At 39.2% G+C, this 17,159-nt stretch overlaps 1 protein-coding gene across 1 annotated transcript in view; it reads right to left on the bottom strand.

Moving 5' to 3' along the window:
• The window catches only part of Lrp6 (LDL receptor related protein 6), a 171,573-nt gene that overhangs the window by 128,678 nt on the left and 25,736 nt on the right, over window positions 1–17,159 (bottom strand). The window contains exon 2 of the mRNA XM_008837612.2: window positions 4,915–5,308. Within this exon, the coding sequence (XP_008835834.1) occupies window positions 4,915–5,308 (394 nt within the window). The remainder of the gene's footprint in view (window positions 1–4,914; window positions 5,309–17,159) is intronic.

Genomic DNA, 17,159 nt, shown 5'->3' with positions numbered 1-17,159 from the left:
TATAAAATGACTTAGACTATGAAAGGATCCTCAACAAGCATGCAAAACAACTCAAGACTGCATAGGAACTTGCACCTACAACAGTTCTCAACATCACAAGGTAAGTGCAGCAACTGTGGAATCAGAATAAAGAGCATTACTAAGCAGCAACACAAGAATGTCCTCAGATACTGCTTCAAGCAACACGCTTTCTGTAACTACAGCTGTTGGTTTCTGAACAATTTTAATATACAAATTTTCTTGTTCCTTGGTCTGAATTCTACACTACCAGTCACTATTAAAAGTGGAGGAGAGGAGAACAACTCAGACTAAAAGAGGCTCAATAAAGAAAAAGAAATAAAAATCTTCCTTCAGTCAGGCTAAATAAAGCATAACACAAAGAACTCCACACATGCAAAAAGACACAGCTGTCTGTAGCAGTTCCAGCAGTCAACCGTCTTCCTTTACATGTTGGTCAGTGCTCAGTGACCTCCTCTGACCCTCAAAACCCAGGATCCTAGAACTCTGAAAAAGTCTACATTTCTCCTCAGCACTGTTTTTATGCGCTTTACCTGAAAAGTAAACTCTGTGTTTCTTCTAGAAAATAAATCTGGAAATCATCTATTCTGACCTCTACCTGTAATTGCTTTGGCACTAAAACCACAATCCATGACACAAATCTAAGATCATTAACACTGAAAGACTGATAGACTTTATTTTTAAATGCATGAGTTTAAAATATAATTTTAAATATATTCACTATCATACTAATTGTCAAATGTATACCATCTGGATGAATTCTATCTGGTCCCAATTACATTATTTTTTGCTACATTTATTTATTTATTTATTATGTGGACACACACGCACTTGGGTGAAAATCAGAAGACAACTTGCAGGAGTTGGGTCTCTCCTTCCATGTGGATCCTGACTCAAACTGAAGTTGTGAGACTTGGCAAGCATCTCACCAGCCCTACATTATCTTATAGATGCTACATGAGCCAAAGTAACTTCCTAAAAAGTGAAAGAAATTTTGAGGACTGTTCAAGGGAAAGGGGAAAAGGTGAATTATGCTAACCCATTAACAGGTATCAGAAATAAAGAAAAATATTTCACTAGGTGTTTCGGCCTCAGGAAAAGAATAGGTATTTTTTACCAAACCACATTTAGAAGTTAAATAACACTACACCTTGAAAGTACACTACTGAGTCTTCCTACATTTATCAACTGAGTCACTGGTGAACTCTCACACTTAATACTGAGAAGGTACACAGATGAATTAAAACTGCTAAAGTACTTTTTAGTAGTATGACAAACTCATCAGAGCAACATTAAAGCTCATTTGTTTTAGAGAATGAAATGGGAATAATCAATTTCACTGGATTATTAGCTTTTAATTATTTAAAACTTGAGAAAAATTAAGTGTATCCATGTGTGTTCTGTATGTAGTGGGGTACGTGTGTGTGGTGTGTATGTTGTAGGGTATGTGTGTATATATACTGTCTGTAGTGGGGTGTATGTGTATATACTGTGTATGTAATGGATTAATGTATACTACCACATAATTATAATCCTATATAGAAATGATCAAGATGCTGTACCAGAATTGTGGTAGTCAAGCTATATAACTATGGATTAGAAAATTAATCCATTTCTCCTTTAAGAGCTCTGATAGTCTTCTAATTCCTGTAATACCCTTTTCCTTCTCCACATACACGCAACATAATGGAAACAAACATGGTATAAAGAAAAAGCTGTCTCTCCCAAGTTTTCTGTCATTAACAGTATATCCTTGGGGTTGGAAACATGGCTGTGTAGTTACGACCACTGGCTGCTTTTGCAGAGGACTCAAGTTCAAATACCAGCACCCACATGGCAGCTAACAACTGTCTGTAACTCCAGTTCTAGGGAATCTGACACCCTCTTCTGTCCTCCGTGGGCACTGCACAACACGGGTGCACTTACATACATGCAGACAATACTCTCATAAAAATAAATTTTTAAAAAAAGTATATCCTTAAAAATATTTCCCTTCCTTTCCAAATGAAGTACAAAATGCTGCGGTCTTAAACACTATTGGTAGCTACATGGATGAATTTCGGTCATCACCTATATAGGGATAAGAATTAATCTGTCATGAAGAAAAAGAAAAAAGGGGGTAGTGGTGGCACACACACATCTAATCTCAGCACTCAGGAGGCAGAAGCAGGAAGGTCAAATTCTAGGCCAGCCTGAGCTACACAGTGAAATTCTGAAAAGACCCTGAGAAAGAGAATAAGGAAGAGAAGGAGGAAGAGAAGACAGTGATAAAGGGGGAAGGAGAAAATAGTTTGTCTTTTCTCCAGTTTTCTTCGTAGTGACCACTGAAAGCACCAAAATCTAACATGATCCACAAAGCAGCGACCTCACAAACACCTCAGCACCCCTGAGATTTACAAACTATCAGCAAAGAAAATCCCTCTTCTCAAAAATTACCCCAGAAAGGGGCTGGAAAGATGGTTCCACAGTTAAGAGCAGTGACTGCTCTTGCAGAGGATCTGGGTTCCATTCCCAGTACTCACATGGTGGCTAACAATCATCCATAACTCGAGTTCAAAGGGACCTACACTCTCTTCTGACTTCCAAGGGTACTGTATGACATGAGCATACTTACACATATAGAGGTAATACACTCATACACACAAAATAAAATATTTTTAAAAATTACCCCAGAAATTCTCAACAACCAAATTCTTTGATCAGATTACTGCATACAGAGCCTCTGAGACTTCTGGATTTCCAACTCTTTTCCTACCACCATGCTTTTGGATGCCTTATTAAGAGCATCTGGGGCCAGGGAGATGACTCAGGGGGTAAAAGCACTTGTTGCCAAGCCTACTGACCCAGAGTGTGATTCCCCGGGACCCACAGGTTCTTTGACCTTTACATGGGTAGGCGCTCATGCTCACAGCTAAATAATTTTTTTGAAAGAAGCACCAGCTCACTTCAACAAATACCCCTTAAATATCACTTGAAAAATACATATACATTTGTATTTTCAAAACACCTAACTCCAGGCTAGAGAGATAGCTCAGCAGTTAAGAGTACTGGCTGCTCTTGCAGAGGACCCAGGTTTAAATCCCAACACCCACATGGCAGCTCACAACCATCTGTAACTCTAGTTCCAGGGACTCCAACACGCTCTTCTGACTTCTGCAGGCACTACACAACACAGGTGCACCTACCTATATGCAGGCAATATACTGACACACATAAAATAAGTATTTTATAAAAGCACCAAACCCTAAGATTTCACTGTACTACTTACGTCACCTTTACAGTCTAACAAATTTTTCATTTCTCTATAAACAATGGCTTCATCTTTAATCTTTGTCTGAAAATAAGGCTGATATCAAATTAAAAAAACATACAAACATCCCATTTTCTCCAAATTCTACTTTATTACATAAGAAGAATCTGTTCTGTTTTACAAACAGGTTAAAAGCACACCAATATACTTGGAAAAAATATTTTTAATGTATTAAAAGAGTATTTAGAGGTGGGAGCTAGAGAGTTGGCTCAGCAGTTAAGAGCACTGACTACGGGGTTGGGGATTTAGCTCAGTGGTAAGCCTAGCAAGTGCAAGGCCCTGAGTTCGGTCCTCAGCTCTGGAGAAAGATGGCTCAGCAGTTAAGAGCACTGACTGCTCTTGCAGAGGACCAGGTTCGATTCCCAGCACCCACATGGTGGCTACGAACCGTCCTTAACTCCACAGTTCCAGGGGAATCTAAAGCCCTCTTCTGACCTCTGCAGCACTGCATGACATGGGTGCACTTACATGCATGCAGGCAATACACTCATACACATAAAATAAAAAAAATAAAATATTAAAAAAGAAAGCACGCGAGAAGGTTAAACATGAGCAAAGTTAGTTTTTTTTAAAAAAAAAAGTATTTAGAGGCTATCTTGGATTTTGATCCAATATTAGTTACTTCATTTCAGGTTCATGTTCACACAGTTATATACTCTTAACTATAACAATATTTTGAATAAAGAAATCTAAACAGTATGTAGTAAGACTGGGACATGGTAAATGAAGAGCAATGTGAGGGAAGTTCAGGGTTGTAATGGAATTTTCATGGCACTGAGTCTCCTTTCTCTTAAGAAAATAAACCTTCAGAGGGCTAGGGATGTAGTTCAATAGTAGAGTGCTTGCCTAGCATGAGCAAGGCCGGGTTTGATCTCTAGGACAGTAAAAAAAAAAACAGAACTGAACAGAAAGTAAAACCTTCACCGCAGATATATTTAGCAAAGTAGAAATGAGTCATTCAACACATTTTTAATTTAGTATAGATGTATTAAGTATTTCAGAATGTAATATAAAAGATAGTATTACAAAATGACTAGGCATGTGAGAGTTCTAAGATCAATAAGATTTTTTAAATCTCATCTTAAGTGATACTACTTATTAAATCTTCATTCCTTCTTCTCTATTATTAAAAAAAAATGGAGAAGAAAAACAACTATAAACATGGCTGCTTTATAACTGCTGTAAAAAACAAAACTATTTACCAGCACTGTACTTTAAGAACAAACCTAGGAGCTGGAGAGATAGCTTAGTGGTTAAGGGCACTGGCTGTTCTTGTAGGACTTGGGTTCAGTTCCCAGCACCCATACAGTGGCTAACAACCATCTGTAACCCAGTTCCACGGAATTCGACACCCTCTTCTGGCCTCTGTGGGCACTGTATGACAGGGTGCACTTACATGCAAGTATTACACTCACACATAAAATAAAAATTAAAAGAACAAATCTAACTTTCCATATTCAATTCTACTTGATAAGGGAACCTTAAAATCGTCTCTTTCTTCCCTCAACAGGGAGGGGGTGTTTAATAGTGGAGGAGACCAGGAAAAAGAGATGGAGCGCTTTCTTGTACATTACACAGAAACTTACCCGCTTGAAGGATCTAAGGCAATAGCTCTAGGTTGATCCAACTCTTGCCAAAATAAAACTTTTCGTAAAGATCCATCTAAATTGGAAACTTCAATCCGATTAGTTTCAGAATCTGTCCAGTACAATTTTTCTCCAAGCCAATCACATGCCAGCCCATCGGGGGACAATAATCCAGAAACAACAACATTCTGTACACTCTCGGTTTTGTTAAATTCAGTTCGCTTAATGGCTTCTTCACTGACATCACTCCAGTATATCAAGCCATGACCAAACACAAAGTCCACCGCAGCAGCGTCCTCCAAGCCTCCAACTACAATCGTAGCGTTCTCTTTGCCATTTGTAGCATCAACCAATCTCAAGTCCCGTCTGTTTGCATAAAGCAACAAAGGGGCCGCTGAAACAAAAAGAAAAGTATGTAAGGACAAAGAAAACGTATCAGATCTTACAAATTGGGTTTCAAATCAGCATTAGTGGCAAAATACTACCAAAAATAAGGAAATGGGAAATACGGGGCTGGAGAGATGGCTCAGCAGTTAGTAGCCTACTGCTCTTGCAGAAGATCAGTGTTCAGTTCCCAGAACCCACATCAGGCAACTCACAACTGTCTGTAACTCTGGCTCCAGGGGGATCCAACACTCTTTAGCCTCTAAGGGTACCCACACATGTGGTGCACATAAACTCACATGGGTGTGTGTGTGTGTGTGTGTGTGTATATATGTATGTATATATATATATATATATATATATATATACACACACATAACACTTGTTCACATCTTCTGCTCACTTAAAACTCAGATTGTCTTTTTCTTATAAATTCGAAAAAAAACTCTTTAAAAAAAGAGTATACTGTCCAAAATCTTTCCACACTTAAAATTTTTTCCAGCATTTAAAAAAAAAGAACACAATGAGAAGTGGAATTAATCACATCAGGATAGACTTTTCTTATTAAAACAGTATGTCAGATAAAGTTTAAGTGCTTATCTACCTTTTAAAAAAAGACCAACTGGACACTCTTACTCTACTGGTGTGACTGTAAAATGATATGGTCACATGGGAAAACAGTTGGCAGGTATTTGGTTAGCTGTCTGCAGTGCTGGAGATCAAATCCAGAACCTCTAGCATGCCAGGCAAGCACTCCACCAATTAATGACATCCTCAGCCACAATTGACAGCTTATTAAGGGTTAAACACAACCTACCTTATAATCTGACCTTTTATTCACAAGAAATAAATATATATGTCAATACAAAGACTTCCACATAACTATCGATAGTGATTTGTAATAAAAAACTAGAATCAATCTAAATATGATGAAATAATAAATAAACAGTTAGCTATTAGGAGAATAACAAGTACTGAACTGTCAGGCATGTTAGTACACATCTGTAATCCCAGGACTAGGGATGCATAGGAAGGAGGATCAGGAGCTCAAAGTTTTCCTTAGCTACATAAGGCATCAAAGTCAGCATGGGCTACACGAGACTGTCTCAAAAAAATAAATAAATAAAATAAAAACTATGGTGGCGCATGCCTTTGATCCCAGCACTTGGGAGGCAGAGGCAGGCGGAGCTCTGTGAGTTCAGGCCAGCCTTGTCTACACAGTGAGTTCCAGGACAGCTGGGGCTACAGCTACAGGGAGACCCTGTCTCAAAAAAAAAAAAAAAAAAAAAAAAAAAAAGTAATGAACCATTTAAATGGATTAATAACAATAAATAATGCAGAGTGAAAGATGCCAGACCAAATATTTCATGATGATCATTTATGAAAAATGCCAACTAATCTATAAGATAAAGTATGACTATTGAGTGGAAAGAATAGGAAGCAGGAATTAAACCCCCTACCCCTAGCTTTTTTACAGTGCTAGGGACTGAACTAGAACCGTAAATATGCCAGGCAAGTATTCAAACACTGAACTACATCTCCCACAGAAGGTAGGAATTATAAAGAGGTATAAAGAAACTTTGGTGTGATATGCTGTCATCTCAATTATAATGATGGTTCCATTGTATATACATGTCAATATTCATTAAATTTTATGCTTTACATAAATACAATTTATTGACATGCCTTAATAAAACTCAAATTACTAGTCTAGCAAAACCAGATAATAGCATAACTACTTTATCTTGTTGAATATTAGAATGACCTTTTTTCCTTTTTGGGGGGGTCTTTTTGAGACAGGGTCTCCCTGTAGCCCCAGCTGCCTGGAACTTACTATGTAGACCAGGCTGGCCTTGAACTCACAGAAATCTACCTGCCTCTGCCTCCTGAGTGCTGGGATTAAAGGCGTGTGCCACCATGCCTGGCCTAGAATGACCTTTTAACTAACCCAATACCAAAATTGAATATAAGCCCTATTCCTTGTTTTTTTCAAGGACTGGGTCTCTCTGTAGCCTCTAGCTAGCCTGGAACCTGAGACCAAGCTGGTCTCAATCTCACAGAGGTCAACTTGTCTCTGCCTCCCAAGTACTGGGACTGAAGGAGTGTGCCACCAAGCCCAGGTAAGCCCTATTTTAAAGAAATAACATTTAACTTCGAAAAAAAGGACCACAAATGAGACAACAAAATAAGAATATAGCCAAGTGTGGTGGCTCTTAGAGGCCTGTAATCCCAGCACTCAGGAGGCAGAGGCAGGTGGATCTCTGTGAGACCGAGGCCAACCTGGCCTACATAGTAAGTTCCAGGCCAGCTGGGGCTTACACTACCCCGTCTCAGAACGACCAAAATAAATAATAAATAAACAAATAAGAACAATAATCTACATGATCTTTCATAATTACATACAGTATAACATTGTATCATTGAAACCCCAGCCCAGTACCACTTTAACTTTTCCTTTAAAAAAAAAAAAAAAAAAACTTATTTACTTTTATTTTACGTGCATGAGTATTTTGCCTGCCTGTATGTATGTGTATCACATGCCTACCTAGTGCCTGTGGAAGCCAAAAAGAGGGTGTTAGATCCTCTGGAAATGGAGTTATAGCTGTGAGCTACCATGTGGGTGTTGGAAACTGAACCCTGGTCCTCTGCAAGAAAAGCAAATACTCTCAACCTCCAAGTCATCTCTCCAGCCCTTAAAAGTAACTTTTCCTTTTTTGAAGAGAAATTAGTCTAATTTCAAAAAATTAAGTTACTCACAAAACTACAAAAAAAAAAGGAAAAGAAAAGTAAAAGGCCATTTATCAACCTGTATTTGCCAAAGGAAGTCAGGAACATGTGATCTGTTCATCTGTAAGATAGCATTTATTTCTGTTCCAACCATATCAAAATCTAACTTTCTTAGTCAAAAACATTTATTAAAAAAGAAAACCAGGTAGAGCCTGATAGTACACACTTTTAATCTCAGCACTCCAGAGGCACAAGGCAAGCAAATGTTTACGAGTTTGAGGTCAGCCTGGTCTAAACAGCAAGCCAAGTTCCAGGCCAAAGAGAACTTTTTGTCTCAAAAAACAAAAAGAAACAACAGGAAAAGAAAACTGAGTCATTTCTGCTTACTGTATATATCAACTGTGGCCACTGGCGTGTTCCTCAATTTCCCTAAGATTCATTCTGATGAATGACACTCACACTAATGAACAAGTCCCAACAATGTCCACTACACTGACTTGTATTCAGCTTCTTACAGAATGAACCAAATAGTGAAAACATTACTATTAGTGAAGTGTATAATGCTTAGGGCTGCAGAAAAATTCACTATGCAAAAGTGACAATAATGTAATATTTAATGGATACCTTCTTTATGGTATGTCATGGTTGGCTTCAGTTGTCAACTTGACGCACCTGGGAAGGAGCTTCCGATGGGGAAATTCCTCTATCAGACTGAGCTGTGGACATGTCTATGAAGCGTTTTCTTGATTGTTAAGTGATGTGGGAGGGCCCAGCCCACTGTAGGTAGTACCACCCCTAGTAGTTGGTCCTGGATGACATAAGGAAGCTGAGCACAGGCCAGATGAGCAAGCCAGTAAGCAGTTTTCCTTTGTGGTCTGTGCTTCAGTTCCAACCTCCAGGTTCCTACCTAACCTCAGATACGACTGTCACTTGGGATGAGACAAAAATAATATACACATTATCTTAAATCTTGCCAGGGGTGGTGGCGCACCCCTTTAATCCCAGCACTTGGGAGGCAAAGGCAGGTAGATCTTTGAGAGTTCAAGGCCAGCTTGGTCTACATAGTGAGTTCTAGGACAGCTGGAGCTACAAGGAGACCCTGTCTCAAAAAGACAAAAAAAAAAAAAAAAATTTCTAAAGTCATAGTTTAGACAACTAGTTTAAGGAACAAAATATATGTCCAGTCAAGGTTTACCTGAGAACATTTGGTTTTTGCCCAAGCTTTATCTATATAACACATGGTAATTAAAAGTACCAGACTGGTGAAACTATCTTTCTTGGATGTTTAACAGACATACTTTGAGGCCTATACTAATCTGGTCAGAGGGACTTAATTTGCTCCTTGCCTTCCAAGGTCGACTAAGTTCCAGAGGACTATGGAGCATCTCTCAAAATGTCCTGTAACCATGGTAAGTCATCTGTCCTCTTGTTCAGAGAGGCCATGGAGACCCCACGAGATGGACTTGAACCAGTGTCCAGTCTACAAAGAGGAGGGGCAACTCAGAGAAAACATCTCATCCATGCTTCCAAGTGAGGCCAAACATGGTCGAGCAGGACTTTTGACTTATGTTCACATAGATGGAACTGGTAAAAGAAAGGAGCCAGGGGCTCCTTCCAAGCCCACGTGATCCCTGAGGAACAGATCCTCAAACAACCTTAAGAGTAAAAATAAACTGGTTTATTTGAGCTAACTGTATGGTCTTAAACACCCACTATTGTTCTAAAATGATGGCTAAATTTGTTTTCTCCCATCTAGAAACTTTTGAGAGGGAATTGACACTGATTCTAGTCACTCCAACAGCTATCAAAGTGCCTGAAAACAAATCTTGAGTTCATCATTCTCGAGTCCAGCCTTGGCAAGCAAAAGAAAAATGAGGAGAAACACAATAGAGGAATGCTTTTGGAAGCTCTCGTCAAGAAATTCCAATAGATTCTGATATGAACATCTGAAATTTGCCCTGTTCTGACTTTTTTCTGGTTCCCTGTCTAGAATTTGTAATACTAACTACTCTTCCCTTTACTTCTCCCTCACATCTACTAGGCAGGCAGTCAAGGACTTTCTTTCTTCTGTACAGTTAAGAGTTATACAATTTGGGAGTCTTTTAGATAGACCCACTGAAGGGGTACCCAAATTGCCTCACCCTGCATCCTTGTTCGGCATGGAAGAAGTCAAGGTCTGCGTCCCGATTCCCTATCAGCAACTTGGGTAACCTCTTCGGAAGATAGTGCGCTAAGAATAGGAGGTAGGAATTGGTTAGGCAGTTAGGGTAAAAAGACCCCAAAGAAAAGTAGACAGTTTCTTGGCTAAAAGTCAAAATGTCCTTGAGCTTTTACCAACATACTCTGTTCCAAAGGCCAAAAATGTCAAAAGTATTTGGGAGTTCTTATGTAATCCCTAAAATATTTTAGGTTTACCTCTTCAGAGGAGGGAATGTTAGAGTTGCAAAAAACCCCTTACATTTAACTGGCCAAGACTATAAAATCCCTAGTCTAGCTGTTGGAGGACCCACCTTTCCAATCTCACTGGTCAATCACCTGGTAATAGAACCACCCCTAGGAAGGCAGGTTGACCTTGAATTACGCTACATAGATGGGTGGAATACCTGGTCTGTTAATGAGGCAGCAAATTTTTCCTGCCTAGAATCCCATCTTGTAACACAGAACTCTGCAGAACTTCTGACCAGCCACAGTCACGTAGGTCTCTGTAAGTCTGTCCACTTTGTGCCCTTTGGGTCCTTTCTTCAATTCTTTTATGAATGAGACTAAGAACTCTCTAGGGGACCCTCTTTCCCACCGTTTCAGTACAGGCCAAAACTATGGACATATAGTGTATTACTTTAATTAAGAGACATAATGACCTACAGTAACAGTATGTGAAGATGCTTTGCATCTGATAACTGGCACCATCCTTTGAAATAGTCTGGAAAAAATTTCATTTGGTACCTTTTGTATGTTCAGAATGTAGCATTATCAGAAACCCTCAAAAAATAACAAAATATATAAAATAAAAAGAAATAAAGGGGGGGAGTTTCTCCTCCGTCTGACCAAAGCTTTGTACCCTTCAACCCTTCAGTGAACCCTGTCCCTTCCTCCTCCATAACCTGTAGTAGGCTATCTTTTTAGTAATGTCATTAAATCTGCATATGTGGCTTGCAAAAATAAAAAACCTGTCATTTGGAAGTGTACGATGCAAAGAACCCTTTCCTCCCCAAGTTGCTTTTAGACACTGTTTTTATCACAGCAATAGAAATAACTAGGACAATGCACTATCCTTGAAAGGTTGCTTATATATCAAACCTGTTTATGGTATTAAGTGGCAGTCAAATGACTTTCATAATTTTCAAAGTCAAACAATATTTCTCTAAACATTTTGGATCTACAAAATCTAGAGAACTTTCCTGGTAATTTAAAGCCTCACAGGTCTTCTGAGTATCAAAAAGGTGTGGAACAAAGGGAGCAAAGAGGGCAGGAGGCAAAGTTAGTACATTTTTAATTTAACAGTACTAGTTACAACAGAGGGATTCCAAGGGACTATAAAGAAACCTGAACACTATCAAAACAATATCCCAGAGTTCATCCTGTATAGCTACCCTTCTGATGCATGAATACTTTCTACAACACTGCCATCAATACCTGTTGATGGAGTTAAATGGAGTACATGAATAGTATAATTTGATCTATAAAAACGTTTTTATCTCCTAAAGAACTACCATGGATAGCCATACTTGTTCCCTTCTCTGTAGCATAAAACATACCATGCACTATCTTTCATTCTAGAATGCCTACCTGACTTAACAATAATAAACAAGAGTCACATCTCTTTAGCAGAACACTTGCAGGGGATCAGGAATTTGTTTTCCTTTATTAAATTCCTACCAACTTTCTTTCTGAATGTCATCTGCTCGCCTCAAGATTTTCACATTAAATTCTTCATTCTCAGATCAACTCATAAACTCAGTGAAGCAAGAGGAAAGGTTAAATGCCAAACATCTCCAACCTTGCCCCCCTTGGTGGAGACAGGGTCTTATTATGGAGCCCAGGCTGGTCTCAAACTTACAACAGTCTCGAGTACTTGGATTATAAACGTGTCACGATGTCTGACTCTACATCTTCAGCATCCATCTAATACCTCTCAAAATGTTCCCTACATCTCCCATTTCCCCTGTTCTCAGTCTTGGGGGTAGAAGGACATGCCCTTCCTGCTTTGTAGGGCTAAAGTAGCACTTTTGGTTCAGTCTCCCTGCAACTTTGCTCTATCATTTGTTCCCTGACTTCAAAGGCTCATGACAGGCACAAGTGTCAAAAACTGTAAAACCCATGGGACTGGAGAGATGGCTAGGTGAATAAGAGCGCTGGCTGCTCTTGTAGAGGACCTGGGTTCCATTCCTAGCACCCACATGGCTGCTAACAACCATCTGTAACTCCAGCTCCAGGAGGATATGATGCCCTCTTCTGGACCCAACGAGCATTGCATGCACATGGAGCACAACATACATGCAGTAAACATTCATATATATAAAATAAAAATAAATGAAAAATTTTAAGTAACTGTGTAGTCCTAAACTTGCTACCATCAAGAGAATACTTCTATTTCTCCTAACCTTGACATCACTTCATACTACCATTCACTCTCTAGCCTAACCTCCTACCCAATACTCAACTGTACCTGCTTTCTTCAAGGCTTCAGAACCAAATTCAACAAACCTTTTCTCTATTCTTATTCCTGACTCATCTAAAGCATTCACATCCTTCTGCTAAGCAGAATGTTCTCTTGAGACCATGCTACCTACTATTCTATGTTGATTTGTTTCAAATCTTCCTCCCACTTCTCAATATAGGTACAGTAGTTCAAGGATGCTGGTTCCCAAATGAGTAAAACAACTACCCAAATTCTCCTGGTCAACAAGCAACTCTACACAGCTGATTTCCAAATATCTCTAGCCTAACCTTAAGTTCTGCTCCTATGACTAGTTTTTGACCATCTCTTCCTACCATTAACTTGAATTCATTACCTCTTCCTGCAAAAACTTCCTTATCAACATTACAGTTCTGCGCAAGGTTAGGTGAGGGTGGTGTATGCAGGTTTATGCAAGAGGGGATGTGGAGAACACATCTGCCTGAGCATACACATGTGGAAGCTAAGAGGTAGGCATCTAATGCCTTTCCTCCATTGCACTCCACCTTATTTTTTAATATTTATTTCATTGTTTTTTAATGTGTATGAGTGTATTGCCTGCATGTATGTAAGGGCACCCATGTTGTGCATCACCTACGGAGGTCAAAAGAGGGCATCAGATCCCTGGAACTGGAGTTACAGACAGCTGTTAGCTGTCACAGGGGTGCTAGGACTTGAACTCCAGTCCTCTGCAAGCAGTCAGTGCTCTTAACTGCTGAGTCATTTCCCCAGCCCCTTTCCACTTTATTTTTTGAGACAAGGTCTCACACCGAACCTGGAGCTCACAATTCTAACTAAACTGGCTGACCAGCAGGCCAATTTAGTAAGAATCTTCTTTTCTCTACACCCACCCAACCCCCCAACTCCCTCCAGCCCCCACCCCACGCTGAGGTTACAGAATTGCACCACCAAACCCAGCTTTTATGAGGGTGCTAGGAATCCAAACTTGGGCCCTTACACTTGCACAACACATACTTTTACACAGAGAAATCTTCCTAGCCCAATTCTCCTAATCTTATTTTGGGCATACCTTCCCTTTCAGTCTGTCAGTCACTGTCTCTTTAACTTTAAAAAAAAACTTTGAGAATTTCATATATGTATATAAGGTGTTTTGATCAAACCAACGGCCACTCTCTCCCCTCCAACACCTCCCATATGTCCCCATTACTCTTTCTGAAAACTTGAGGTACTCGTTCTTTCATTTTCTTTTTTTTTTTAAAATGGGGCTTTTGGCTACTATAACATTCCCCCCTCTGAAGAGGTAAACCTAAAATCTTTTAGGGATTACATAAGAGCTCCCAAATACTTTTGTCATTTTTGCCCTCTGGAACAGAGTATGTTGCTAAAAGGCCCAAAGACATTTCGACTTTTAGCTAATAAACTGTCTACTTTTCTTTGGGGTCTTTTTACCCTAACTGCCTAGCCAATTCCTACCTCCTATTCTTATCACACCATCCTCTGAAGAGGTTACGCAAATTGCTGATAGGTAATTGGGACACAGACCACTCTGGCTTCTTCTATGCTGAACACAGACACAGGGTGAGGCAATTGGGGTACCCCTTCAGTGGGTCTATCTAAAAGACTCCCAAATTGCATAACTCTTATCGGTAGGGGGAAAAGAAAGTCCTTGACTAGTGAATAGGAAATGTGAAGGAGAAATAAAGGCAATAGTAGTTACCTACAAATTCTAGACAGAGAACTAGAAAAAAGTCAGAACAGGACAAATTTCAAATATTCATATCAGAGTCTACTGGGATTTCTTGACTAGTGCTTCCAAAATCATCCCTCTATTGAGTTCCTCCTTGTTTTTCTTTTGTCTTCCAAGGCTGGACTCAAGAGTGATGGATTCAGGATTTGCTTTCAGGTATTTTGCTTTGGTAGCTGTTGGAGTGGCTAGAATCAGTGTCAGTTCCCTTGAGAAGACTTCTAGATGGGGGGAGAAAACAAAGTTAGCCATCATTTTAGAACAATAGCTGAGTTGTTTCCCTTAGCTACAGGTGGGCATTACAGTATTGCAGACCAAGATGTGAAGTCTTACATCTGAGCAGCACTCTCTGGTTAGGAACAAAATCATCAATGAGAAATAATTGTCTGAATAACTTTTAATATCGACTTAAGCCTAATGTCTGGGAAGTGTAATCCCTTGAACTCTTAAAGAAATATACAATGACTTTACTCTTTGATTATACTTTCCTTTTGGGTGTTTAAGACCATACAGCTGACCCAAATAAACCAATTCATTTTTACACTTAAGGTCATTTGAGGATCTGTTCCTCAGGGGTCTCATGGGCTTGGATGAAGCCCCTGGCTCCTTTCTCTTACAAGTTCCATCTATGTGAAGGTAAGTCAAAGGTCCTGCTCAACCATGCCTGGCTTTACTTGGAACCATGGAGATTGAAATGTTTTCTCTGAGCTGACCCACCTCTTCGTAGACCAGATACTGGTTCAAGTCCATCTCATGGGGTCTCCATGGCCTCCCTGAACAAGAGGGCAGGTGACTCATCAGTTATAGGGCATTTTGAGAGATGTTCCATAGTCCCCTGAAACTTAGTCGACCTTAGAGGACAAAGGACAAAAACAGTCCTTTAAGTTCCTCTGACCAGATTAATATAGGCCTCAAAGTATGGCTGTTAGATATCCAATAATGTTAGTTCCACCAGTCTGGTACTTTTAATTACCACGTGCTATGTAGATAAAGCTTGGGTAAAAAAACAAATGTTCTCAGATAAAGCTTGACTAGATATATATTTTGTTCCTTAAACTAGTTGACTAAACTATGACCTTGGAAATTTTAAAATTTCTGTATATTATTTTTGTCTTATCCCTTATATATCATAAACAACTACACAGACCTTCATCACTGGCTTAGGCTTTCTCATTTTTTTCTATTTTGGAAAATATCTCATTTCCCATATCCTCTTAACATCTTTTACATTCTCGTTCTCTCTTTTTTTTTAAATACTTATGAAACATAATAGCATTAACAAATAAATTTTCCATCTGTTGTGAGAATTCTTTTCCTGGGGATACTAAGCAATGCTTATTCCCTTTCAAGGTTCTAGTGTCGAGCCAATGTTTGATTAAAGTTTTACTGGGGAACCAATGAATTTTCTGAGTTTACTTACCTAGATAACTGAGGGACTGCTGAAGTGTATGAATGACCCAAGAGTATGCACACTGGAAAGCCTTTATCCAGCATATCCTAGCCTTCCCCAGATTGTATACTTTAGCCATCCTGAAATCCAGGAGACCATGTGTGATTAGGGCCAAATTACTACAGTTGGCTGGGGAAGAGTGGCTGGATACTCTGGTGAGGGTCCAATGACCCTGCTTGGCCCTCCTTTAATGAATGAGCCCAACTGTCAACAAGCCCAATTGTGACGATGTTTAGCAATCAGGCACAGCTGAAGTCATGATGATGGTAGTTATTTCACGCAAAAGAGACTGCTGTACAGCATCATCTTATTAAAAGGACATGGAATTTAAAAGGATTTGGTGCTAGGATCCACATATATGAGAGAACATACGTCCTTTTTTTTTCTGAGTCTGTGTTACTTCACTTAGTGTTAACAGTTTCTAGATCCATCCATTTACCTATAAATTTCATTATTTCATCTTTCTTTACTGCTGAATAGAACTCCATTGTGTAAATATACCACATTTTTGTTAACCACTCATCAGTTGAGGGGCACTTACATTGCATCCATCTCTTAGCTATTGTGAAAAGAACAGCAAAAAACATGGTTGTGCAAGTGTCTCTACAATAGGATGAGTCCTTTGAGTATATGCCAAGGAGTGATATAACCAGGTCATATGGTAAGTTCATTTTTAGTTTTTTAAGAGTTCTCCACAGTTTTCCATCGGGGTTGCACGAGTGTGCAATCCCACCAGCAGTGAATGAGCATTCCCCTTTCTCCACATCCTCGCCAGCATTTGGTATCATATGTTCTCTTGATCTTAGCCAGTCTGATTGGGGTAAGGTGATAATTTAGGGTGGTTTTAACTTGCATTTCCCTAATTACTAACAATGCTGAACAGTTTGAGATATTCCTTAGCCATCTTTATTTCTTCCTTTGAGAACTATCCATTATTAGATCTTTAGCTCATCTTTTAATTGGGTGATTTGGTTTTCACTTCTTTCTTTTTTGAGTTCTTTATATATTCTGGATGTTAAACGCCTGTCAGATGTGTCACTGGTGAAGATTTTTTTCCCATTTTCTCTGGGTTTTCTCTTCAATTTTTTGATTGTTTCTTTAGCTGTACAGAAGCGTATTAGTTTGATGAGGTCCTACTTGTTGACTGCTGACCTTAATTCCTGAGCAACTTCTGTTCGATTTAGAAAATCCTTTCCTACACCTGTATCTTTTAAGTTACTGCCCATATTTTCTTCTAATAGTTTCAGGGTTTCTAGTTTCATATTGAGGTCTTTGATCCATTTGGAGTTGACTTTTGTGCAAGG

The sequence above is a fragment of the Nannospalax galili genome, unplaced genomic scaffold (assembly GCF_000622305.1).
Source record: "Nannospalax galili isolate Female #2095 unplaced genomic scaffold, S.galili_v1.0 scaffold210, whole genome shotgun sequence".
NCBI lineage: Eukaryota > Metazoa > Chordata > Mammalia > Rodentia > Spalacidae > Nannospalax > Nannospalax galili.
Note: the sequence above shows the minus strand (reverse complement) of the source record. Positions and strands in the feature narration are given on the sequence as shown.